Source organism: Lissotriton helveticus, chromosome 4_1, assembly GCF_964261635.1.
Source record: "Lissotriton helveticus chromosome 4_1, aLisHel1.1, whole genome shotgun sequence".
Classification (NCBI taxonomy): Eukaryota; Metazoa; Chordata; class Amphibia; order Caudata; family Salamandridae; genus Lissotriton; species Lissotriton helveticus.
This window is the reverse complement of record NC_136063.1, coordinates 426,547,695-426,575,621: the sequence shown is the minus strand read 5'-3', so window position 1 is coordinate 426,575,621 and position 27,927 is coordinate 426,547,695. Positions and strand designations below refer to the sequence as shown.

The 27,927-nt window shown below is 48.8% G+C and overlaps 1 protein-coding gene across 1 annotated transcript in view; it reads left to right on the top strand.

Moving 5' to 3' along the window:
* The window catches only part of POP1 (POP1 ribonuclease P/MRP subunit), a 514,990-nt gene that overhangs the window by 320,050 nt on the left and 167,013 nt on the right, over nucleotides 1-27,927 (top strand). Inside the window, exon 12 of the mRNA XM_078686978.1 lies at nucleotides 15,980-16,095. Within this exon, the coding sequence (XP_078543104.1) occupies nucleotides 15,980-16,095 (116 nt within the window). The remainder of the gene's footprint in view (nucleotides 1-15,979; nucleotides 16,096-27,927) is intronic.

Here is a 27,927-nt window from a genome sequence, read left to right as displayed (position 1 = left end):
ACGACGCCGAGCAGTTGATCAGCGTCTATGAACCCTTCTGATGGGGAGTCTGTGGCTACTCACCACGTGTAAGCGAGGGACGTTGGTCCTTTTGCTTAGGTTTGAGTTTTCGCATACCTGCTCATCGGCTAGGTCGCCTCCTGCTCTGCCACCACTGGTGAGACCACCGGGGATGTTTCGGATTTCTCTCGGTTCCCTCTCTCATCCACCACCCCAGGGGCCTTTGGCCCCTCAGTCTGCGATTCCCTGTGCCTTGTTGCCAGGGATGCGTCTTCCATGAAGTACGGGGAGTCTCTCTCCGACTCTTAACTGGTTGGCGGTACTTAGCTTTGGTCCGCTACCACCTGCCAGGAGGTTCTGGCTTCGAATGTACCCCTGACTTGGTCGCAGGAGTGGCGGCATGTATACGTCATGCGGTGGCCCACTGTTGCTGGGCTGTTGTGGTAAGATCCCTGTGTGGGGGTGTTTTCTTCACCGATTTATGGTTCCCCTGCCGAGTGACAGGAGGGAAGCCTTACAAGAGATAGTCTATGGACCTGATAGTTTCAGATCTAAGCATCGGTGTCGGAGCGGAGTTTTTCTCTCCTACCGACCCCCAGGTATTGTGGGTTTGTCCTACGTTGCCATACTTGTATTCGTCGGACGTCTCTGCAGCCTACGGCTCAGCAGTGTGCATCTACTCTCCCGTTCTTTGGGCAACAATTGGGTTGCCATGAGGGTAGTGAGTGGCCCGCATAAGTCTGACTCGGAGACTTTTGAAAGGCTGTAGGTTTGGGGCGTGGAGAACGGCTTGAGGCCTTCTTCCCTTTCTAGCGGCGTTTTTCCTCCCAGGATTTGTCTGTGGTCCCGGGCCGCCTTTAATGCTTCACAAGTATATTGTGCGCATACGCAGGAGAGCTTGATGCTCCTCGGTGGACTAAGGCCGGCCGGGTCTAAGTCAGTCTTCGGTTCATCAGCCCTTCTCCAGCAATTCCTCCGGTCAGCTCGCGGTTTCAGCTGCGCGAGCTCCAGGCGGAGGCCAATATCCTGTTAAGGAAAAGGGCGATAGGAGACGTACCTCTGTCTCGAAGGGGAAGAGGTCGGTACTCCCGGTTCTTTCTGCTTCGCAAGAAGGACAAGAACGAGTTCAGGCCCATTCTAGATTTGCGGCAAGCAAACGAGTGGATTCGCAGAGAGAGAGGAATTTCACATGCTATCGTTGCATCAGGTTTTTCCTCAGCTGCAACAGGGAGATTGGCTCTGTGCCATAGATCTACTGGATGAGTACTTCCATGTGCCATTTGCACATATACACAGGAAGTTCCTGCGATTCCAAGTCGCGCCAATCTTCATCAGTACTCAGTACTGCCATTCGGGCTGACGTCTGCGCCCAGAACATTTTCGAAGTGCATGGCAGTGGTAGCTGCACACCTGAGGATAAACGAGGTGTTTGTCTACCCGTACCTGGACGGTTGGTTGATCAAGGCCTCCTCTTTCTCGGAAGCTCAAGCACGCTTCCAGAAGACGTGCGTTCTTTTGAACAAGCTGGGGTTGCACATCAACATGTCCAAGGCTGTCCCGATTCCGGTCCAGTGGATACAGTACTTGGGAGCCTCCGTCAATACGCTGTCAGCAAGCGTGTCTCCTTCGGAGGAGAGACGATTATCGCTCCTTCGGAAGGCTCAGGCTCTTATGACCCCTCCATCTGCAACAGTGGGGACAGTGTCTGCTCTACTGGGGCCGATGGCCTCTTGTATCTTCCTCAGGCCACACCCACGGCTGCCCATGAGACCTTTGCAGGAGTGCGTGGAGGATCAGTGGAATCAGAGGAATGGTTCTTGGGACGACAAGATACGACTGTCTCTGCATGCTCTTCAGTCTCTGAAGTGGTGGTGTTCGGCGGAGAATCTCCTCAGAGGGGTTCCCTTTCACAAGGACATTCCCGCACAGACTATTGTGACGGATGTTTCTCTCCACGGCTGGGGGGGCGCATTCCGGAGACTGACAGATACAAGGAACGTGGTCCCCGATGGAGTCCACGTATCACATCAATTTCCTGGAACTTAGAGCTGTTCACTTGGCACTGTAGGAGTTTGTTACGTCCTTCCAGACCAACTCTCTGCTTGTACAGACGGACAATACGACCACGATGACTTGCCTCAACAAGTAGGGGGGTTCGAGATCGCGCACTCTGTCGCAGGAGGCGAAGGCGATCTGGCGCTGGCTTCTAGCCAAAGGACTGACTATCACGGCTACCCATCTGCTAGGTGTGCAGAGTGTTCAGGCAGACGCACTGAGCAGCCTGATTCAGGAAAACCACGAATGGTTCATAAATGACGAAGTACTAGGAGAAGTCTTCGCAAGGTGGGGGACTCCAGACGTAGATCTGTTCACCGGCGAAAACAGCAAACGCTGAGACTTCGCCTCCAGGTACTACCAGCAGGGGACGCTGGGGTATGCCTTATGGATTAGCTGGTCGAACAGCTTTCTGTACGCTTTTCCACCCATTCCCCTGATTCCGACGGTACTCAAGCTGTCCCAGTGCAGGGCGCGGATGATTCTGATTGCCCTGGAATGGCCCAGGCAGTGGTGGTTCACGGACCTGCTTCACCGGTCTCTCCTTCCTCACATACGGCTGCTGTGCAGGCCAGACCTTCTCATGAAGTTCGGGGGGCAGATGTTGCAACCCAACCTCTCGTCTTTGAGTTTGGCGGCATGGCTCCTGCGTTAGTGCAATATGGCCATTTGAATCTACCAGAAGTTTGTATGGACATACTGAAGGAGGCTAGGCGACCTTCCACTAGGACTTCTTATGCTTACAAGTGGAAGAGGTTTTGCATCTGGTGCAAGTTCAAGGACTATGACCTAACGACGTGTAAGGAAGATGTCATCCTTCCGTATCTTCTACACCTGGCGCAGTCTGGCCTTAATGTCCATTCCATTAAGGTTCATCTTGCTGCGCTGACTGCCTACAGGAAATGGCCTTCACAGACTTCCTTCTTTCGGATCCCTGTGATCAAAGGGTTTTTGGAAGGCTCGAAGAAAGTGTCTAATCCTGTCAGGCTTCCTTCGCCTTCATGGGAATTGAACGTGGTGCTGTCCAGATTGATGAAGGAGCTTTTTGAACCTATTCATAAGGCTTCATTGCAGCACCTGCCCTGGAAGGCGGCGTTCCTCGTGGCCATTACATCGGCCCGCAGGGTGAGGGAAATTCAGGCGTTGTGTTGCCAAGAATCTTATACTGTATTTCATGCTGCTATGGTTGTTATGCGTACTCGCCCTAAAGTTCTTCCAAAAGTTATATCTGACTTCCATGTTAACCAGACTATAACTTTACCTACGATTTTTCAGAATCCTTCATCTCCAGCGGAAAGGTCTGTGCATTCCCTGGATGTTAGGAGGGTGTTGAAAATTTTTATCTGGATAAAACGAAGATATTCGTAGGTCAGACCAATTGTTTATCAATTATGGATCAGTCAGGACCGGTCTTGCTACCTCTAAACAGTCCATCTCGAGGTGGATTGTGTCCTGTATACAATGGTGTTACCAAAAAGCTGATAAGACCGTAGGGGGTGAACCTAAGGCTCATTCCACCGGGGGCAAAGCTGCCACGACTGCTTTGCTCCGTAGTGTTCCAATTGCAGAAATCTGCAAGGCGGCCACTTGGAAGTCGGTCCATACCTTTGTTAAGCATTACTGTCTGGACACTGAGGCCAGGACAGATGCTCGGGTTGGGCAGGCTTTGCTGCGAAATCTGTTCGCACAATAGTGGTGTTATTTCTCTTTTCTCCACCGCCGCTTTGGTGTGGGGATGGGCTTGCCATTCTATTCACTAGATTATGACTATACACAGAGATCCCCTACTACAGAAGGAGTAGTTTCTGTCCTGTAACTCCAGTTCTGTAGTAGGGGTATCTCTGTTATAGTCATAAGCGCCCGCCCTCCTCCCCGGTGGAGAGAGATATTCATGTAAGAAATACTACAGGTCTGGCGTGTTACGCCTTCAAAAAGAACTGAAAGTAAAAGGGACCTGCAGTGCATTCTGGGATACTGTGAGGCTTCTGGAAAGTTCTCTTAAAGGCACAGTATCCTGTTTTGAGCCACATAATGGCAGCCTATGGGGCTTGTCTGTCCACTTCTTCCTCTCTATCATCCCAGAGGGTTTTGCTGTTACAGGCAAGGTTTTCTCTGTAAGAAAACCCTGGACAGGCTGTGCTGTTTGTGGATTTTTGGTGGAATTTCTAGTCGAAGTACTGGACAGTGTAGCCTGTGGATATAGGCTGCATTATCTGTCTTTAAATTCTCTCTTGAGTGTCTGTGCAGTTCTGCATGTTTTGACAATTTAAGAGATTATTTGTGATTGCTCCGGGGTCCGCGCACATGGGCGGGACTATTCACTAGATTATGACTATAACAGAGATACCCCTACTACAGAACTGGAGTTACAGGACAGAAACTACTCCTTACATTGACTTTAGAATATTAGTCTCAAGGGTTGGGCGCAACAGTCAACCTTTTACGCTATTTTCTTGCGGCTGGTCATATTTTTTTTTTCTCAGTAGCCACTGACCATCCAATGATAGCACAGCACTAGGCTGAGAGTATACTGTAAAGGAAATCATCTGAGGAGGAAAGAGCCAGAGGAATCAATCCTTGTGAATAATGTAACAAAGCAACACAGCCCTCAATTGGAAAGACGAGATATACAACAGTGTTCCCTATAAAGGTTGCAGTAATGCAGAGAAGTTAATAAAGATAGTTGTATTTAATACACTAAAATTAATTTGCTCTAGTCTGTTAATATGCAATGTAAGCAAGAATAAAACTGTTAAAGTCAAAGAATTGTAGATTATCACCAGTAAAGTAAATAATAATTCTGCTTTTTCCAGCTGCAATATAATAAAGACTTCAGATCGAGGAGTCAAATGTTTGGAGGTGATATGGAACGCAATATGCAAAATCCTTGTTGCAATGCAGAGGTTCATAAATACGTACACAAATGAAGATAAGGCTACCGACACATGTTTTGTTTTAGTTGTAACCTTTTCAAGGATGAAAATGTGTATGAATTCACCAGGATCAGCTACAAGCTCACCTTCCTATTCAACACATCTATAGCCACAAGCACTTCACCCAAGGAATGAAAACACGCCGAGGTCAATGCACTTCTAAAGAAACCTTCTGCAGACTCCAGTGAACTCCGCAACGACCGGCCCATTTCCCTGCAAAAGTCCTTGACAATTCACGAAGCACCTGGAACAGAGCCACCTTCTCGACTCCTCTCAATCCAACTTCTGCACCAACCACAGCACCGAGACAGCCCTGATCGCAGCCACTGATGACATCCAAGCTGTCCTTAACAGAGGAGAAACAGCAGCACTCATCCTCCTCGACTTATCGGCAGCATTCAACACAGTCTCCCACCACACGCTCATCACAAGGCTACATAGCGTCTGCATCCAAGGAGCCGTTCTCATATGGAGCACCTCCCTCCTCACCGGAAGAATGCAGAAAGTCCACTTCCCACCATTCCCCTCCAAACCCAGAGAAATAGTCTGTGGAGTACCCGAATGCTCATCTCTCAGCCCCACCCTCTTCAACACCTACATGACCCCACTGGCCGACATCATCAGATCACACGGGCTCAACATTATCTCATCCTCCGATGACACTAAACACATCCTGTCGCTTTCTGAAGACTCCACCAGGACCAGCTTCCATAAATGCATGACCAGCATCGCCAACTGGATGAGGAACAAATGCCTGAAGATCAACATGGATAAAACTGAGGTACTGATCTTGGGGAACGACCACTGCCCCTAGATCGACTCCTGGTGGCCTGCGTAACTGGTACTTGTACTGCTCTCGACCTACCACGCAAAAAACCTTGCCATCATCCTGGAGAGAAAACTAACCATGACATCCCAAGTAAACACCGTCTCCTCCTCCTACTTCTTCATTCTATTCATGCTCTTCAAATTGCGTCCCCAGAGCTCAAGACACACCATCATTCAAGCTGTCATCACCCGCCGACTGGACTACGGCAACACTGTCTACTCTGGACTTCAGGTCATACAGGACACAGCTGCCAGACTCATCCTCGACCTCTCTCATTGAACCCCCATCATCCCCCACCTCAAGGAACTTCACTGGCTCCCAGCGCAGAAGAGATGCCAGATCAAGCTACTAACTTATGCATACACAGCCCTCCACAACTGCGGCCCTGCCTACATCAACCACTGTAGGAAAGTGGGGTTCTGTTGCTGTAACCTCCCCACTTTTTGCCAGATTTTTGATGCACTTTAACTTGATGTGCCCTCGGTCCCTGCCAATCGGGTTCCCAGGGCCTGTGTTCTTTCCCAAAACTGTACCTTTGTTACCCCCAATTGGCACCTCTTTGGTGGCCACATACAAGTCCCTTGTAAAAGGTACCATGCGTACCAAGGGCACTGTGATCAGGTAAGGCCTCGATGGGCTGCAACTCATGAAGTGCCACCCTTGGAAGTCCTGTACCTTAACACACACACACTACCTTTGCAGGCTGTGCATTTTGGTGCAGAGAAAAGTGAAGAGTCGACATGGCACGCATACCTGTATGCCATGCCTGCAACCCACTGCCTATGGTATCGGTAAGATACCAATTTACGTGGGTTCACTATGTTAAGAACCAGGCGCAGTCCTCTCTCGGTGGCCATGTCCTGTGGTCACATGATCGGCCAGTGAGGGATAAAATCCAGTCCTACCTTGCTGTCGGGGCTTATTATTGCTCACCTGTGGGTTCCTGTTGTTGGCTTCGGTGTGCCTGGAATCATCGTGCTATTTCTTGCGGGCTCGTGAGAAATTCTTTCCTCCTTGTTCCCCTTCCTTCTTTTTGGAGCCTTCATGTTCTGTCCCTTTCGTTGAACTTGTTTTTCTTTTGTCCCTGCGTAGTGAGTTTAGCTAGTTAGGATCCCGAGTTCCCCTTCTCCTTGGAGTTTCTGTCCTTAGGGTTTCCCCGGGTTGTTTTAGTTTCCTGCTCCCCCTAGTAGGTTTTTTTATCCTTGTATTATTTGCATGGAAGAGGCTGGGTGGCGTTTCCATAAGCGAATCCTTTCGCTTTCACGCGTCCATTGTAGACGCCACTCCACATCGTTTTGGACGCGGAAATGACGTTTTAGGTCATTCCGCGAGTGCACCCTGATCCCGGAGGAAGCTGAAGCTCCCGGGTGTAGTGTAGATACTTCCCCGTTTTTTGTAGCCTTCCCGTTCCCGTTCTGATTTTCACGTTGATACTTAAGCGTGAAAGGGGGTTTTTTGGTTCCATGAATGTTTTGTTTCCCCCGAAGACTGTAACGGGCAGTGAGACACCTTTTGTGAAAACCTTGGCTCGACCTGTTGTTGCTCCCGAGAGACGATATCTTGGATAGAAACAGGTGATTTTGCTATCTCCATGAAACAAACCCTGCGCTCTAGACTGGTAAGCCTTTTTTATTGTGGTAGCAGGATATGGTCACTGAGAACAGGTTGTCAGGTAGGGTTAGTATTGTAAAAGTGTTTTTTGCTTTGTGTTTGTGCAGGTGCAGAAGCGTGGAGGACGGAGCTGTTCGTTGTTTACATAAGGGGTGGTAGACTTGGTGTCTCCCTGATATCCACCCCCTTTTCTGGGTCATCAGTTTACTCATTGAATACTTTTTGTGAGTGACTGGTGAGTCGGGGAAGAGGCTGGAACATACTTCGTTCCTGCAGTGTGTGGGTTGGGCAGGAATCTAACAGAATAATAAGCCCACGAAAAATTACACTGCCTGGACGAGTATGGATGTGGATGCGGGAGGGGCATTGGGTGGGGGCACGGATGTCCCCACAATGCAGGACGTGATGGGGGCTTTGACTGCCTTACAGTCCCAGGTACAGGACTTACGTCAGGAGAATGTGGGTCTTAGACAGGAACTGGGGTCCGTGAGAGCTAGGGAACAGACATATGCGAGAGGGACTGCTCCTGTTTTACAACCTGCCACGTTTCAGTATGGAGGGGCGGGACAGAGCGTTAGTGGAAGTGGGGTCCCGATTGCTGTTACTGTCACCTCCCCTGTTCCGGTACCATTGGCCCCCCCAGAGAGGTTCACGGGAGAGAGTGACAAATACGGGATGTTCATGAATCAGTGCCAGTTACATTTTATGTGCAGACCTGGGGCTTTTCCTAATGATTCAGCTAAAGTCGCTTTCACAATCTCATATTTGGCTGGCACCGCTGCTCAGTGGGCTATTCCTTTAGTGGAATGTGATGATCGTGTGTTGAACAATTATGCAGAGTTCAAAGAGTTGATGCGAGGATTGTTTGCCAAACATGCGTTTATGCAGGCAAGCGACTCTGAATTACTAAAGCTACGGCAGGGCAGACAGAATCTCTTAACATACATAGCAACGTTCAACCGGTTGGTGTCTGAGACCCATTGGCCGGCGGAGAAGCGGACGTCTTTGTTCTACCAGGGTCTGTCTGAAGAACTCAAGGACATCGTATCACAGGTGGTGAATCCACCAGACGATTGTGCTGAGTTCATTGACCTGGTTGTGAAACTCAACCATCGATTGGCTGAGAGGCGGGGTGATAAGAGCCGATATCAAGTATCCCGCAGTTATGTAAAACCGGACATCAAACCCCTTGGGGAGCATAAGAGCACCCCTGAACCCATGTAGATAGGGGGAGTAAGAGGGCCCTTGACCCCCGAAGAAAAGAAACGGAGAAGAGAGTTAAATCTCTGTCTGTATTGTGGACAGGGTGGGCATTTCGCCAGGGAATGTCCTGTGAAACCATCTGGTGCTGGGTACGGCAAGAGGGTTGCCTTTGTCCATGTGGATTGTTACACTCAATCGGAGGATGAAGTAAGGGGACGGTATGAAGTGGTGGGGGCAGTGGATATGGCTCCTAGGCATTTTGTTATATCAGCCCATCTGTTGCTTTCGGTACAGGAACAAGTACCGGTGTCAGTGTTATTGGATTCCGGGGCCACCGGTAACTTTATAGATATATCATTGGCGGAGAAACTGAGGATATCCTGTATGTATAAGCAACACCCAGAGCCGGTGAGAGCCATTGACGGAACAGAATTGACATCAGGGTGCATCACACGTCAAACCGTTCCTTTGAGACTGTTGTGTGAGAATGGGCATTCAGAGATGGTGGTGTTTGACTTAATTGATGCTCCGTCTTTAGGGTTGGTGTTGGGGGTTCCATGGTTACAAGAGCACAACCCCAGGATTGATTGGGTGCAGCGCTTGGTGACGTTGGATTCAGTACATTGTTTGAAACATTGCTACAGAGAGGCCCATGAAAGGATTCCCCCTCTGTCTTGCGCGGTAACGGAGGTGTGTTCAGTCCCACCGCAGTATGCTGCTTTCAAGAAGGTATTTGATAAAGGTCAGGCCCAGGGTCTTCCACCACACCGATCCTTTGATTGTAGGATCGAGCTGGTGCCCGGTATCCCTTTGCCATGTAGTCGTATATACGCATTGTCAGAACCTGAGGAACAACATCTCAGGGAGTACATTGCGGATATGCTGAAGTCAGGTTTTATCCGTCCCTCCAGTTTGCCAGTGTCATCGGCGATCTTCTTTATACCGAAGAAGGAGGGGACGTTGAGGACCTGTGTGGATTATAGAACCTTAAACAAGGCCACAGTGAAGAACAAGTACCCTCTTCCACTCATCCCCGTTTTATTGGACCAGCTCCGCAAAGCCACGGTGTTTACCAAATTGGATTTGCGGGGCGCATACCATCTTATACGAGTTTGATCCGGGGATGAGTGGAAGACGGCTTTTAAGACCAAACAGGGCCTCTTTGAGTACTGTGTAATGCCGTTCGGCTTATGCAATGCACCAGCGGGATTTCAGTACTTTATTAATGAAGTCCTTGGTGAGTACCTTGACAGGACTGTCATTGTGTACTTGGATGATATCCTTATATTCTCAAACACTGCTGCCGAACATCAAGAGCATGTGTTACAGGTGCTACAGAAACTGCAGGAGCATCAATTGAATGCTAAACTTGAGAAGTGTCAGTTTGGCGCTTCAGAGGTTGAGTTCTTGGGGTTTATTATCTCAGCAGAAGGTATACGAATGGACCCGAAGAAGATTCAGGCTATTGTGACCTGGCCTATTCCATCTACGGTGAAGCACATTCAGGTGCTTCTGGGTTTCGCCAATTTCTATCGGCGTTTTATTTTCCACTTTTCAGATATAGTGGCACCCATGACCCGTCTGTTGAGAAAGGGGGTTCCCTTCGTTTGGTCTGCTGAGGCTCAGGACGCCTTCCGGTTGTTGCTCAAGAGTTTTACGTCAGCACCTGTGTTGACGCATCCTGATCCTGCCCTGCCGTTCTTTGTGGAAACGGATGCCTCCTCGTGTGCGGTGGGAGGGGTGTTATCACAGCGAGAGGAGAGTACAGGCCATATGCACCCTATCGCTTACTTTTCTAAAACCCTGTTGCCAGCGGAACGCAACTACACAGTGGCGGAGAGGGAGTTATTGGCTGTGAAGTTGTCCTTTGAAGAGTGGCGCCATTATTTATGGGGCGCTAGGCATACTATTACAATTTATACCGACCATAAGAATTTGGAGTTCTTCCGGTCGGCTCGAGCTTTGACTCCGCGCCAGATGCGCTGGGTTCTATTCTTTAACGAATATGAGTTCGTTATAACCTACCGTCCCGCAGCGCAGCAGATCAAATCTGACGCCCTTTCTCGGATCCATGTGGTCCCGGATGAAGTGAGGTCGGTGAAGGAAGATAGACCGATGATTGAGAGTGAGAGAATCATCGGGCTTGTAACTACCGATGACTTCTCTTCACTAGTGAAAGAGCGGTTACGTAAGGTGGATTTGACTCCTTGGTTGGCATTACCCCAGGTGGTGTCACTAGATGGGTTATTGTACAACGAGGGTCGGTTGTTTGTCCCTCCTGCCCTGAGAGAGATGGTTTTGGAGTGGTTTCATTCCTCCGCATTGGTGGCACATCCTGGAATACGGAAGACGAAGGAGCTATGTTTGAGATGGTTCTGGTGGGAGACGGTGGCGCGAGACATCCAGTGTTATGTGTCCGCTTGTCCGGTGTGTGCCATTAGTAAGCCCTCACATAGTAAGCCCTCTGGTCTATTACAACCTTTAGAAGTCCCTCCTTCTCCTTGGCATACCTTCAGTATGGATTTTGTGACGGATTTACCATCTGTGTCTGGGTTCACCGCCATTTTGGTGGTGGTGGATCTATTCACGAAAATGGCGCACTTCATCTCGCTAGCCAAGATCCCTACAGCTAAGGAGATGGCTGTGGTTTTTATGGCCTCAGTGGTGAGGTTGCATGGCTTACCGTCCGTTATCGTGTCCGATAGGGGGGCTCAGTTCGTGTCTCATTTTTGGACCGAGCTTTGTTTGGTACTCAAGACGGAGATACGGTTGTCATCGGCATACCATCCGCAGTCCGACGGCCAGACTGAGCGCACCAACCAGACAATGGAACAGTACTTGAGGTGCTTGATTTCGTCTCTGTCATGTGATTGGGTGACTGCTCTACCCATAGCGGAATTTGCGTATAACAACAGTTTACATTCCGCTTTGGGTATGACTCCTTTCTATTGTTCTTTGGGGTACCATCCTAAGGCTTTAGCTATTCAACCTACTGGGCATGTGCCGGCCATTGATGATGTGTGTAAAAGGCTGAGTGACATCTGGGAGGCGGCGAGGGTACGGTTGCACGAAGCTAAGGCCACTATGAAACTGCAGGCTGACCGTCATCGGGTCCCCGCTCCTTCTTATCAAGTGGGTGACCAGGTGTGGCTGGCTTCTCGCAATCTGAGATTACAGGGGTCTCGAAAACTGCAACCCCGTTTTGTGGGTCCTTTCCCTGTGGTTCGGGTGGTTTCTCCGGTGGCTATGAAGCTCCAGTTGTCACAGGATTTAAAAGTTCATCCTGTGTTCCATACCTCTTTGTTGAAGCCATATGTCCCTTCCGATCAGGTGTTACCCCCTCCTGCCCCTTTGTTGGTCGATGGACAAGAGGAGTTTGAGGTCCAGGCCATCCTTGATTCCAGGCGTAGGAGGGGACGTTTATACTATCTGGTTGATTGGAAGGGATATACCTCAGAGGATAGGACGTGGGAGCCAGCTGGAGGGGTGCATGCACCACGGTTAGTGAGGTTGTTCCATAGACAGCATCCCCTGAAACCTAGACCAGTGGGGAGGGTCATTGGGGGGGGTACTGTTAGGAACCAGGCGCAGTCCTCTCTCAGTGGCCATGTCCTGTGGTCACATGATCGGCCAGTGAGGGATAAAATCCAGTCCTACCTTGCTGTCGGGGCTTATTATTGCTCACCTGTGGGTTCCTGTTGTTGGCTTCGGTGTGCCTGGAATCCTCGTGCTATTTCTTGCGGGCTCGTGAGAAATTCTTTCCTCCTTGTTCCCCTTCCTTCTTTTTGGAGCCTTCATGTTCTGTCCCTTTCGTTGAACTTGTTTTTCTTTTGTCCCTGCGTAGTGAGTTTAGCTAGTTAGGATCCCGAGTTCCCCTTCTCCTTGGAGCTTCTGTCCTTAGGTTTCCCCGGTTTGTTTTAGTTTCCTGCTCCCCCTAGTAGGTTTTTTTATCCTTGTATTATTTGCATGGAAGAGGCGGGGTGGCGTTTCCATAAGCGAATCCTTTCGCTTTCACGCGTCCATTGTAGACGCCACATCACATCGTTTTGGACGCGGAAATGACGTTTTAGGTCATTCCGCGAGTGCACCCTGATCCCGGAGGAAGCTGAAGCTCCCGGGTGTAGTGTAGATACTTCCCCGTTTTTTGTAGCCTTCCCGTTCCCGTTCTGATTTTCACGTTGATACTTAAGCGTGAAAGGGGGTTTTTTGGTTCCATGAATGTTTTTTCCCCCCGAAGACTGTAACGGGCAGTGAGACACCTTTTGTGAAAACCTTGGCTCGACCTGTTGTTGCTCCCGAGAGACGATATCTTGGATAGAAACAGGTGATTTTGCTGTCTCCATGAAACAAACCCTGCGCTCTAGACTGGTAAGCCTTTTTTTATTGTGGTAGCAGGATATGGTCACTGAGAACAGGTTGTCAGGTAGGGTTAGTATTGTAAAAGTGTTTTTTGCTTTGTGTTTGTGCAGGTGCAGAAGCGTGAAGGACGGAGCTGTTCGTTGTTTACATAAGGGGTGGTAGACTTGGTGTCTCCCTGATATCCACCCCTTTTCTGGGTCATCAGTTTACTCATTGAATACTTTTTGTGAGTGACTGGTGAGTCGGGGAAGAGGCTGGAACATACTTCATTCCTGCAGTGTGTGGGTTGGGCAGGAATCTAACACACTACACCACTGGTGACGGTACAATTGCATGAGCACTGTACCCCTACAGTATTTAAATCCATTTTTAGACATTGTAAGTGCAGTAAAGCCATAAAGAGTATATGGTGTGGGAGTTTGTCATTACGAACTCCACAGCACCATAATGGCTTTACTGAACTCTGGGAAGTGTGGTATCAAATTTCTCAGCATAATAAACCCACACTGATGCCAGTGTGGGATGTATTATACAATGCACTCAGAGGGCATCTTAGAGACGCCCCCTGAAAAATAACCAGCCTCTGGTGGGTTCCCTGACTGGTAAACAACAGCCTGCCACCATGAGACAGGTTTCTGGACCCCTGGGGTGGGAGCCTTCGCTCCCTGAGCCCAGAAACAAAGCCTTTCCTGGGCGAAGGTGTTCACACCTCCCACAGGTCAGGAAGAGCCATCTGTGGCAGGAGAGCCTCAAAGGCTGTGTCGCTTTTGCAACACGACCCCCAGCCTCTTCTGCTATAGGATCAGGCGCCCTTCCTGTCTCACCTCCTTTTCGGTGGGAAGACAGTCGGGAATAATTAGAACAGCCCAGAAGGTGTGCCCACCTCTGCCAATCCCACTCCTCAGGTGGGAGAAGCGAGATGAAGCCCACTGTTGAGTGCCCGCCATCTTGCAGATGACAGGCACTCTCCAATCAGGATAAGGGATTGTGCCCCCCCAAGTGGGGTGAGCATATCAAGGGTGCAGCCACCCTAAGGTCAGTAGCCCATTGGTTTCTAACCCAAGAGCCTTAAAACACCCCAAAGTACAGTATTTAGGGGGGGCAGCACTGAAACCAGAAGGAAGATTCCCACAACCTACGAAGAAGGACGAAAGAAGATGCACAGCAGAGGAGACTGCAGAGAAGAATTGACTTGGCCTCAGCCCTACCAGCCCATCTGCAGTTTCCAGAGATAATGTGCCAAAAGTTGCCTTGCCCTGCAGCCAGCGACCTGTAGAACCCTTGGGGGGGACTGACTGCTTTCAACAAAGACCGGATCTCCTGTGAATAGCAGCTCTATTCAAAAGAATCTCCAAAGAAAGACTCTGAGCCTGCTGAGGGCAAAGAACCACCACTGCACCCATCGCCTACGGCTCGAGTGGCCCACCGGTCCCAGCGAGGTCCCCCAGTGCTCATGAAGTCCGAGTCCACCGTGGGATGACACCTCCAGGACTCCCTGACGCTGCTTGCAGTCTCTGCACAGAGATCCCCCAACATCAAGTAACCATGTAAGGTGAAGTCTGACCTGAAATGGCACCCCAGCATCCAGCCACCCTGGAGAAGAGGGCCTAAGGCACACATACGTCACCGAGCCCTCCAACTTACCTGCCCAGTTGTTAGTTCCTCCTGGAAGACATTATGGACCCAGCCTGCAGCTAAAAACCAAAACCGCCAATCTTCATAGGATTGCATTGGGCTCCTGACCCCTCCTAAGCACTCTTTACCCGCCCCTGCGCCTCCGGTGGTGTGAACTTAGTGCTGACCTGGGACCCCCTTTGTTCTGACCTTAACCCTAGGAGCTTGACTTCCAAGACAGAGTGGCCTACTCGTGAGCAGCCCCCCAACGAGGTGCCCCTGTTGTGTAGTTCCTATAAAACCTATATAGGATCTGCGCGTTTAGACAACATACACTGTAGGATTGGTGTCAGACTGATTCTAGATGCCCCACAGGGTATGTTGGCCTGTGTACCAGCTAGCTCACAGTGCCATTAGAAACTCCTCTTACCAGGGAGAGATAATAGTTCTTGGCAACCATCAAACATTTTGAAAAGCATTCTCCTAAATATATGTGCTAGCTCTGTGGCATGGAATGTCTTGAATAATCCACAAACCACCTCAATCTTCCCATCCGAACTGAAGAATTCCTTCATCAGACCACTCAAGAGGAAAAATAACCTATGCCATGGGCATTCCTGAAAACTGATAGAAAGGGAGGTCTTCTCGCAGTTTAAAAACTTTTCTGAGAAGAACTATCTACTCTCAGACCAACAATCCAGTATTTGGCCACGCAGAGGCATTGATGTAGCATGTACATCTTCTCCGAACTGAACTGAAATTAACAGTGGACAATACTGGAGTGCAAGCACTATTACCTTTTGCCCTAGTTGCAACCTTTGACACTGTTCGTCATCAGACGTCACTACCAAGGCTTGAAAAGGATGGCATAGGAATATGAGGATAGCCAACTGGGTTACTTGATTTGATTAACTGGATAAGTGCAGTGTTGGTTGTTTGAAGCTGGTGAGAGATTGCCAGTTCTTGTTTTTGTTGTGTCAAATCTGTTTTTTATATGTTGAGTGTTACATGTTTTATTCCTGAGTTAGTCTTCAAGCTTCTAATTATTGTGGTAAGCAAATTATAGTAGGGACAGTGTAATCATGGCTAGCATTTTACGTCTTCAATTCACTTTAGGTATATATCCTGTGTGCTAAATGAACCATAACTATTAGTGGTCTCTGTAATACACTTCTTCCCCCTGGCTTATCTGTAAATGTTTTGATACTGCACGGATCATACTATTTTTTATAACTATTTGTGTAAATTGCTGCCTTAATTAAATTGAACATCAATTATATCTGTCACCTTCTATTTCTGTAATGAATATAGCAAGACAATTTTAGAATCTACTATTTCTGTGTAAAATATGGGCTAATACTTTTCTGCTTTGTAGATCAAGAGAAGGTGAGGCAGATGACCATAGAAGGTGTCCCTGTTGAGTGTGCAAAGACGCTTATGTGGAACCAGGCTGTTCGGAACAGCGTCACTGAAAACAAAATCCCAGAGCAGGTAACATTAACATTATCAGCAATTCTGTATAGTCCAGGACATGATTCTCAACCATTGTTAAATAATGTCCTGTGGAGACTGGTAAGTTACATTGAATTACAGTCGAATAAGCCCTGTGGGTAAGGAAAAGGGGAATCATTCCTTGAGCGGTGAAACCTTTTTGGTTGGGGGAAAGGCAAGTAGAGAGTAGGTTTGGAGGTTTATAGAGTACATTTTGTTTGAGAATTAAATTACTTCGGACCAAAGAATCTTAATATTCAGGAGTGCTTGACATCCCATGCACCCAGTTCCTGTCAGTACTAACTTTATTATCTTTCGGAATCACATTTCTTTGTGTGCCATAGTATTTATATAATGCAATTCTAAGATGTGCATGATGTTGAGACACTATTGAATCCACTAAAAGAAAGTTGGTAGGAAAATACTTTATTCAGCCCACTTCATATGTGTACTTCCAGCCTCCATGCACATTGTCAACCGCCTGCTCCTGGAACGCCCCGTGACACCAACATTCTATGTTGGATGACTTCAGGTGGTTCCATCAACACTGCAGTGAACTAGGACATAACAATGACCTAGTCCAGCAAGCACATGCACAAACATGATTGTATTGATGGAGGTTAATGAGAACTGTATGTTAATTGTGATATGACAGCCAAGCAAGCCTGTTCTCTAATCATGTTACAGTTGTCTTGTGTGGCGTAAGGTCCCGGCAGTCAAATAGAAGAAGTACACTTAGACTTTATTGTGGAGGCCCAAATCTACATGAATAGGTAATAATAGAATTGCTATATTGCTAGCCTAACAATACACAAATCAAAACAGAGTCACCAAACATTGCAATGAAAGAACTAAGACTGCAAAGAGAATAAAAATAGGTTTATAAAAACATTGTATGGGGATAAAACCATATTTGCACCTTAGAGAAATACAGTTAAAACACAATTATTTCACACTTTTGTTTCAAAGTTCTTAAGGTACTCTCGCCAATATTTGATATTCCCTGTTTCAGAAACTTTACGGCACAAGTGCATATGATATTAGAATTGCCCCACAAACATAATATCCTTGCAGTCTGTTCGAAGTTTTAAATAGATTTTACTTAACCCTAATAAAGTGGAACAAATATATAGTATGAGTAAAACCCTGCTTACCTAACTCCCACAATCTGCACTGTGATGCAACACCTGACACATTCCACTGTTTAACAATTGCTTTTCAGGACAGTAATGAAACTTAAATCTAATAAATTTCCTTCTTACAGCAGGGCTCACAAATGCATTTAAATAATGCTGAACTCGAAGTTCTTCTGACTAAAAGCCAGTACTTCTAACTATTTGTAATGTTTACTGCCATCCTTTAAATTATTTTTGTATTTTATCCTTTCATATGAAATTTTCTTAAAAGCCTTATATAACGTTCCAATAGGTGAATATGACTAATTTCAATTATATTTCAATTAAATAATTCTTAGGCGAGAATTAACTGGCTGATCAACATAATTCAACATTTCATCCCAAATGAGAAATTGCACAGAGTCTAGCACAGATGCTAGACTGGTGATGGAGACTGCTGCAGTAGCTCCTCATCACATTACGTTGGCATCATAGTTATAGCTCCTCCCCAGGATGTGGCTACACAGAGTCATATGAGGCACCAGAGTACAGGCTGACATCAGTTTGTTCTGTTATGCTGCCTTTGCTAACTATCTCTTTGATTTTTACTGACTTTCGTTGAAACTGTATTGTTTGGCAGTGTACTTTAGTATACTTTACAGGCATGTGGTCCCTCAAGAAATCTGCCTCCAAAGAGTGGAAATCTTCTTACAAGCATTTTTCTTTGATGCTTGAGCCCCATGCACAACTCTGATTTGTGCCTTAATGTTGCCTTGTATACTCAAAGATGGTCAAGGAGAGGGATGCCAACCTCCTCATAGTTTGTTCCCAAGACCGTACGGACTCTCCGTTCCAGATCTCCTTCAGTTATGTCATCTAAGTGAGAGTAATTAAAGGAGAAATCCTATTAATAGAAGCAGAAAAAGCACTGCAACCCGAAGCCTTCCTCTCCTGATACTGTTCCCGTTCTTGGGACAGGTGCGATAATCACCGGCATGCTCACCCCCCCAACATCCCCCCCGACACTGGTATTGATATCATCGGAGCAGGTTTCTATTGATGAAGTTGCTTTTGGAGTTTCTGGTTTTGTCAGCTGATGATTTGCCACGGTTGTGATCAATGTCTCATCCCTCAGGTGGCATGGTTTTATAGACGTATTGATATTTGGGGTCTCTGGTCCCCTGTAGAGCAAAGGTGTTACATTAATTTTGTTGGCTCTCAAGCCTTTTCCTGGCCTTGATCTAGATTCAGATAATTCGGGTACTCCGGTCAAACAGCACAGCATTGTACATCATCAAGCAGAGCATGGTGGGTTCTTGCCCCATGTGTGTGGAAGCACAGATATTATGGTACTATGCAGATGACCTGAGCAGGTGCCATCTAGATGACTGAGTGGCATCTCCATCCAGAAGTAGTTCGAACGCTCATGAGAATGTTCACCGTATGGTGTTCTGCACCCTGCAGTTTCAGGTGTAGGGGCTCCAGGGGATGTGTTTGGCACACAGTGGAGTTTGTAATGCACTTCTTTATGTTTCCACCCTTTCTCCTAATTTCTAAAGTTCGGAGGAAGGTGAGGCAGAACTGTGCACTCGTGATCTTGATTATGCTGTTCTGGTCCCAGGAGGTGTTATATTCAGAGATGCTGCATCTCTTTGTTATCCATCTCTTTCACTCAAGAGAGTATTCTCCTGTAGTGTGAGGGGCAGGTGCCTCATCTGAATCCCAAGAGCTTCCATCTTCATGCTTGGAGTTTGAGCATCACAATTTAAGTGCCTTCAGCTTATGGTTGTTGACGTCATCCTTATTGCTCACCGCCCCTCACTGAAATGTATTTATTCCAGTCACTGGTTCTGTTATGTGATGTGGTGCTCCAAAGCAAAACCTGCTCAAGGCACAGTTATTTGATGATTTGCACTTTTTTTATGTCCAGCAAGGTTTTGCTCTAGGCACTATGAAAGTCACCTGGTGTATTTGTTGAATTTCTTTGTTTACCGGATTAGATTTCCTTGTTCAAATCATCTGTTGTAATGTGTTTTCTGAAAGGGGTTGTTCCCTGTTTCCCTGTCTCCTGTGGGTTCTTAGTGTTCGAGGCATGTGGGCTGCTGAATTCATATCTATAGCATAGATCGCCGCCTAGTGTTGGGTCCGGATGATTGCACCTTGTTGTCCTGGAAGAGTCTTCGAAGTATCACGAGATAGGTGGCTCCTCCCCTGGACTACAGTGCGCATGGGCATCGATTCCATCCTTAGATTGTTTTTTTCCGCCATTGGGTTCGGATGTGATTTCGTTCACTCCGGTTCGGAATCGATCAAAACATAGTTTTTGAAGGCCAAAAGGCCTTCTTTGAACCGTTGGTATTGTTCGCGTTCGGTGCCTCACTTAATCCAACTCTTTCAGTCGGATATCCCGTGAGTTGTGGAACTTCGAGGATCGAGGCCCAGTCGACGCAGCAAGCCTTCGACGGCATGGAACGAAGTCCGTTGTGCCTGCGAGTTGCAAACACTTTCTGTTCATCCTCTGTTTGCCTTGTGCTTATTGTATGAGGTTGTGCTCTAGCTGTGGTCCTCCTTTCCATCAAAGTTGGGTTCCCTCTTTCATATTGTGCAGTCCACTCCCTTACAAGTATTTTCCCGTCCCCCTCATCCTACCAAGGAGGAAAAGAGGATGCATTGAATCTAATCTCTCCGAGCTTCTTCATCTGCAGGAGCTAGGACCATTCTGTTGACATTCAGTCGTTTATTGACGTTTTGAGATATCGAGCTGGCGGTCGGGGATTTGTGACTCCAAATACGTGTAAAGAAATACTGGTGTGGCTAAATTGAGAAGAGCGAGGACTTTAACATAGCAGAGAGGCTTTTACATTTGGTCCATTTCAGACGAATAAGAGATTCTATACTACGGATGGATGTAGTTTATAACGAGCCTTATTTGCCCAAGTCCTGAAGATGCCTGAAATGTTAAAAGGCTGAAACGGTCGACTGTTTATCAGAAGGCACCACTACAAGATAATTTATGTTGAACATATGAAATAGATTGGGAGGAGCTCACATATAAAGAAAGGTTAAAAGATTATACCTTTAGATGCTCCTTCGAGTTTGGTTTTGGTGACCTGGTTACAAGGAATGTTCTGTTGTAATTAATTAAAACATCCTTTTTGATATAGTTGTGGGCAAAGAACCCTAAAAAGGTTCAAAGGATTCTTTGTATTTGTTTGTACATTGTGCATTTGTGTGTATTGTATATATTTGTGTATATATATGTAAAAAATAGAAAAAGTAAAGAGAATCAACCTTTTGAGAAAGATATGGTTTACTAAACTAAATATACAAACCAACTTTTGACTTTTTTCTTTGATCTTTTGAATTTGGTGGATAGCAAGCTGGTCGAATGAGTGTAAAAATAAATGATTTATTCAGTTCCTACGAGAATAATTGCTTGAGGGAGAGATAATTAATGGTATCTGTCCCCTAAATAGTATTAGTAAATGGTCCATAGGCATCATTTTGATTACCTTGTGTTTTGAGATATTGGGCAAGGCAGTCTAGCAGAAAATAGTTCCCAGTAGATTGTCCTGTGCTTAAAGGGGTGCCATGCCCTTGCCAAGAAGGGCCTCCTGCAGGCATATGGACACATTCCAACAATGTGAAGGCTGCTTCTTTGATTTTGTTTAGTGGGTTTCCCATTCTGAACTCCTGTCGGACAGCAATAGCTCATTTTATCCACACCTTCACCAGGCCCTACTGTCTTGACTTTTAAGTCTGGATCGATGGTAGTTTTGTAAGGTACGACTACCAAATGTTTTGGCGTGTTAACCTCCTCAGACCCTTATCCATGTAGGTACTTCCTTGGTATACATTTACAGAAAAAGCAATTAATTATCTTTGGTAACAATCTTTTGGTAGATACTCTGTCTATGTTCAGTCCTTACCGACTTGCCCATTTTCCTGTTCTAAGGAGTGGTCTTTCAAATGTCGATAATAAGTCCAATTTAGTTTGGATTTGTACACTGCCAAGATTTTGTACATCTTGGCAGTTTCCCCTCCGCCTCTGAGGGCATTGGAAATGGACGAAGACTAAAATGTGTATGTTAGTAATTTATATTGCTCTATAATGCCACATGCGGGGGAAGACCAAAAGAAATGTATGGTTCAACGTGGTGCCACATGTTCGCTCTGAAGATATATTGCAAAAGCTTCTAAATCCAATCTGGTGCCTGGTGAGGAATCTGCAGGTAGACAGAGTATCCACCAGACAGCTCATTACTAATGATAAATATCTTTTTCATTTAGCATTATCGAATTAATTTTGTAAGTAAAAATGTTGGCACTAGGGATACTGGCATGGTGCCATATGAAATGTGAAATTTACATATTCCCCCAAATGCACAATTGCACTTTACTTTCCCTGTATTCATATTGGGGACCAATGTCAAATCAGATTCACATAAATAATGCTAACTATGAACCTGCTCATTTTCCTTCCTAGGGACCAAGAACATTTCCCTTTTTTGTCTTGAGAGTCAAAATACATATTGTTTATTTTTGTCAAATTAACAGATAAGCAATATTTTCTTTTTCTAATGTAGATAATAGGGGTTAGAGGATGTGCTTAGGCACAGGTCATTATTTATAGAAGTATATTTAGAAACAAAATCTTTATTTAACTGCATCCCAACCCAGGTCTCATGTAATGTCTATAGTTTAGCAATGTATTTCATAATATTCCCCTATCGAGCCAATCAAAGGCACTTCTGTGGTTTTTTAAGCTACAATATAATTCTGAATATTTATTACCTTGGCACTATTTGCTACCATCGCAATCACATTGTTATTGGTTCCTGTCCCTTTCTAAAGCCCATCCTGGACCCATACGTGATTTCATGCCCTGGGACCCAAGTGAGCATGTAAGAAGGGGGCGAGGGGTGGAAGGGGTGGATGTCTTGCAAAGTGCTCCTCCTCTGCATCTAGAATGGCAATGCAACACTAATTATTTGGATCCGACATTTCACCTTTCTTGTAGTAGGAAACAAGCATAATCCCACACCAAGACCCGGAATATATCCAGTTGGCAGGTCATGGTTGAATATCAGTTCAATTGCTAGAATCTAAAATTGTGGATGTAAGGTGGTTAGTACATTGGTGTACTGGTGCTAGAAGTGTTGGAGAAAGAGATAAGTGGGGATGGTTGTGGGGTAGCTTACGAAATGGTGTGCCGCCATATAGCTTCACACCATACACTTAGATATTTATTTTTAAAAACTGGCCTCACGGCTGTGAATTTAGCTGTAGACAGCTATGAGCCAAGGCTGCAGGAATAACATATCAGAATATACCTTCATGAGGTGCTTAAAGCCGAGGGGCGTGGCTAGCAGCCGATGTGCGCGGACGAAGCCTAGCGAGGCTCCCGGCCCTCGGCCCCATTATCCGTGAAAATATCCGGAATTAATAGCGGAATCCCCGTGCAACTCGGGTCGATCCCGCAACTATCGTCAGTGCCTGCCCAGGGTGAGTGGCTGGCGCGCAGACCGTCCACGGCCAGCGCTGGAAGCTGTCCGGTTCCCAGGAGGACGGAGAGCAAGATGGCGGCATAGGGGAGGCGGAGGACAACGGACCGTCGCCGGCGAAGGCCTGGAGCACAGCTGCCCGAGGCCGGTGGTATTGCACGTCGGAGATAGCCCCCTGCCAGGCGCCCCGGCGGAAGCAAGCTGTGAGGGGGCGTGTGTGGGGCTGCGGTGCCCAGTGGAATCTCCGGTCCTGGAGCACCCGTAAATCGACGCCCCGGCTTGTGGGCCTACAACCCCTCTGGCTCCGGCGCATCGGTGCTTGTGGGCCAAAAGTGAGCGGCACCCCCCTCGAGCAACGGGAGAGAAGCTGCACCCAGATCATAGGCGGATCTCCGCTGCAGACCTGCGGCGGTGAGGAGGCGACAGCGGCGGCCGGCGGTTGGGAGCCCAGGTGGGGTGAGTGCGACACCGGCGGGAGGTGAGCGGAGCCTGGCCGGAGCCCTGCCGACTCATCACATGAGGCCCAGGGGAGACCCGGCGAGCTCCAATTTGGCACTACTGGACTAGGTGAAGGTCCCTAAATCCTGTGACCGGGCCCCGACGCTCTGCGGGCCCGCTCCGGTGTGCTGCTCCTGGGGGCGCCTGCAGTAGAACTCGGTACCCTGCACCCACCCGGACGTGCTCTCGGCACTACACAGATCGACGGAGCGGTGCTCCGGCAGAGAGGAGGGCTGGTGACCGCGAGTTTCGACACCTTCGGGGGAATTGGCGCCCGGCCGGGGCGGTGAGCCTTCCGGACTTCCAGGCAGTGGGGACGTGGCGACTGGCTGGAGACCTTGAGCCGGTCCAGTGTGCGGCCTGGGTGGAGAGTAACGGCGAGGCCTGGCTGCACGGCCCCAGGGACGACGACCCGATTCCCCGTCGAGGGAGCCGCCTCGACAGGCAGACAAGAGCACGCACACGGAGGCCTGGTGCACCAGCTAACAGCGCAGTGGCATACGGTGGGAGAAGGAGCACATGTGCGGCCCCGAGGAGCGGTGTGGGAACCGGTGCTGACCGGTATCTGCGTAAAAGACGTCGCAGGGCTGCATCGTGGAGAAGGACGAACTCCCTCCCCCACGCTGTCACAAGGGGCACGCGAGGGTACAGAGGCGGGGGGCCCTTGGGGCATGACGACTACCACTGCCGGTGAGTGATCCCCGACCACGCGGAACGCAGTTCGCAACCATCCGGCGAGTGACGGATCTAACTGGAGGTGGCGGCCTGGAATCCCGGCGTGTGCCCTGTCTATCACGACTTGCCCAAATCGGGCCGGCTGTTCACCCGTAGGTGGCATGGGGAAACCTAAAGGGCCGAAAGGTGAGGCGGGACCGACCACAGAAGCTCCTGACGCCATGCAACAGCCCCAAACAGAGTTGCAAATGATGCAGGACAAGATCCTAGGAGCTATTACGGCCACGAAAGACGCTCTGCAGCAGGACATAGCCCAGGTGGCAACGAGCCTGGGGCTCCTGAGAGCCGACCATGGGAAGCTGGCCGACAGGGTCAAAGAAGCGGAAACCACCCTGAAAGAAATAGTGCCGGGACATAAAGCCTTGGAAGGAAAACTTTCGGACGCCCTGGACCGCATCCAGATACTGGAGAGAAGGGCGGAGGATGCGGAAAACCGAAGCCGGCGGAACAATGTACGCCTGGTGGGTCTGCCAGAGAAAACGGAAGGGGCAGACATGATGGGTTACGTGGACAATTGGCTGCGGACAGTAGTGGGGCCAGAGGGCCTGTCCCCGTTCTTTACATTGGAGCGAGCACATAGAGTACCGGCCCGGCCTCCGAAACCGGGGCTCCCCCCGCGACCGGTTGTGATTAAATTGCTCCACTATAGGGACAGAGACTGGCTTCTGCAACGAGCGAGGGAGGCGGGGCCATTCCAAGTTGATAATAGTAAAGTCACGCTGTTCCCGGACTACACCTTCGAAACTCAAAAACAACGAGCTTCGTTCCTATCCATTAAAAAAGAACTACGTACGGAGGGACTGCAATATTCACTATTATTCCCAGCACGGCTCCGAATATCACTGGATGGGAAGGCATTGTTCTTTACGTCATCAGCGGATGCCTGGGCCTGGTGGGACACTTACAAGGCTGGAACGGATGGGGCCCGCTTCAGAGCTGAGGGGGAGTTCAAGCAGGGCTCGGTACGAAGATCCAAGCGACTTCGGAAACGTGGACAACATCGGAAGCAGCCGACGGAATCGCAGACGGAAGCGGAGCGGAGAGCAGCTCTACAAGCAGCGAAGGAGGTATCGGGCGTGGTGTCGCCGCAGCTGGGGGGGGAGTCGATCTCAGAGAGCAGGAAAACGGGGTCGGATACCGACCTGTCGGAGGTGGACAGCACAAGAGGCCCGACAGTAACGCCACAAACAGCGGAGGAAGTTTTTGGCAGCTGAACTGTAGATGATGGGGGGTCTGGCGGCGACAGCCTGGCCGGGATGGCGTGGCCGGCTACGGGAGCAGGCAGACGTACGCTTGAACAATCGTGAGTCTGGTTGCATTTTTGTGGGGCGGGGGGGGGAAATGGGAGGTGAATTCCACAGAGGAAGCTAGTTCACGCGCCCAGAGGCCCATAAGGCCGCCGCAGTACAGACTGTGGAGTAGAAAGTTTTGAGAGCACTTTTGCTCAATTGTTTGGACGGGGGTAACTCTTTTGTAGTTAGGTCCTGTTCTGGGGGGGGAGGATGTCTGGAGAGGTTGGGGTATCTCAGGACTGGGGTGGGGGATGGGGGGGAGGGGCTGTGCAGGGAGGGGTTGGAGGGAGGAATGTGAGGGGGCGGAACTGTTGGGGATGGACGCAAGAGGGGTCGTTACTGGTGTCTGGCCACTGTTAATCAGGGCTCTTAGCCGACAACACCGAGATGATGGGTAGTGTGGGATTGTTAAACTGTGTGTCCTGGAATGTGCGGGGTCTGAACTCGATGTCTAAAAGACACAAAATACACTCCTACCTGATCCGCAGGGGGGTTCACATTGCCTTCCTACAGGAGACTCATTTAACTAAAAAGGAAGGAGCCGCACTACAACGGAGGTGGAGGGGTCACCTGTACTACACCACATATTCAGCGTTTGCCAGGGGAACACTCATCTGGATTCGGGCCGGGGTCCCCTTACAAGTCACTAAGCACACTGTAGACCCGGAAGGGCGATTTGTAGCTCTTGAGGGATTACTCAGGGGCCGTGATATAGCACTCTGTAGCGTTTATGCGCCGAACACTGAACAAGCGGCATTCTTCACTAAGCTATCCAAGCACTTAGCTGCCTATTTCGCTGGCCCTCTATTGATGGGAGGAGACTTCAACTCTATTGAGAACACCACCTTAGATAGATCTCACCCTCCGCTGCACGCTTCCCCAGTGCATAGACTGGCGAAACACAGGTTGAATTGGCAGGAGCAGTGGGACCTGACTGATGTGTGGCGCATACAACACCCGGTAGAGAGGGACTATTCATTCTATTCCAGCATGCACGACCTACACGTCCGTATAGACACGTTCCTCTCCTCCCAGCAAGTATTACCGATGGTTGCCCGTACAGAATACCTGACACGCACGATATCAGATCATAACCCCCTACTACTCACACTGGCCTGGATGACTGAGACCGCGCCGATCCCGACGTGGCGGCTCTGGCCAGACACGTTGGATGACCCCCCGTTCAGTGCAGACTTAGAACTTAGAATCACCCAATACTTTACGGAGAACGAGGAGACTACCTCCTCAAGAGCCGCTGAATGGAACGCATTCAAGGTAGTGGTGAGGGGACACTGTATCGGGAAATTTGCAGGTGCACGGCGGACGTTGGTGGAGGACGTAGACAGAGCTGAACGGCTATTACGGGACGCTGAGAAATCGCGACCCAATCATCCCGAATTGCAGGGTAGGGTATGTGCGGCGCGTGAAGCGGTGGCTGTTGAAGTAGAACGCCTACGCTGCTTTGATCACAAAGCCTATTTGTCTAAAGCTCTCGCGGAGGGGGATAAGACGGGGACACTCCTAGCCTGTCTGGCCAACCCCAATCGGGGTACGACCCCGATATTATCCTTACAAGGGTCGGGCGGGGAAGTGTACACCACCCAACTGGACATAGTGAGGTGCTTCAAGGCCTATTATGGCAAATTATACAGGAGGGGCTTGGAGACTCGACCCGAAGCGACAGAAGCCTTGCTAGCAGAGATCCAGCTCCCTCGGCTAGACCCGGAACATGCCAAAACCATCGGAGGCCCGATCGACCTCGCGGAAATTAGAGGGGCCATAAAGAGTATGGCCCGTAACAAAACACCAGGGATGGATGGGCTACCTATTGAGTTCTACGCAAAGTATATGGATTTACTAGCCCCCAGGCTTCGAACGGTGTATAACGAAGCAAAGGAGAGGGGCGAGTTGCCCCAATCGATGCGTGAGGCGATCATGATCCCACTGCTAAAACCGCGCAGGGATAGCGCAGATCCAGCTTCATACCGGCCGTTGTCTATGCTGACGACAGATTACAAAATACTAAGCACGATCCTGGCCACGAGACTGGTAGCCCATATGAGGGGTCTGATTCATGGAGACCAATCGGGCTTCATCCCTACTAGAAACACATCACACAACATTCGACGGTTGCTTAGACTAATAGCGGACCCTCCGCGAACTGCAAGAGCCCCTATGGTGCTATCAGTCGACATCGAAAAAGCATTCGATAGCCTGGAATGGGACTACCTCTACACAGTAATGCAGGGGTTTGGGCTGGGGGACGACTACATAAAGTGGACCAAAGTGCTTTATGCATCAGCAGGCGCGAGGGTGAGAGTAGGCGCTTTAATATCGGATCGTTATGAGGTGAACAGGGGTACGAGGCAGGGGTGTGCGCTTTCTCCTCTATTATTTGCTCTGGCGATGGAGCCATTTGCAACAATGGCTAGAAGGGGCGAGGCCTACCAGGGAATTGAGACTGGAGGTACCCACCACCATATCTCGCTGTACGCGGACGATCTTCTGTTGTTCTTAGACAATGCCGGGGAGGTGGTTAAGGGTGCGGAGGAACTACTGATGAGATTCGGAGCACTATCGGGCTTAAAGGTGAATTGGGCGAAAACTTGCCTCTTTCCGCTCCGGAAGTCGGAGAAATGCCCATCGGACGACATGAACGTGCGATGGGAACCAGACTGTCTGCATTAC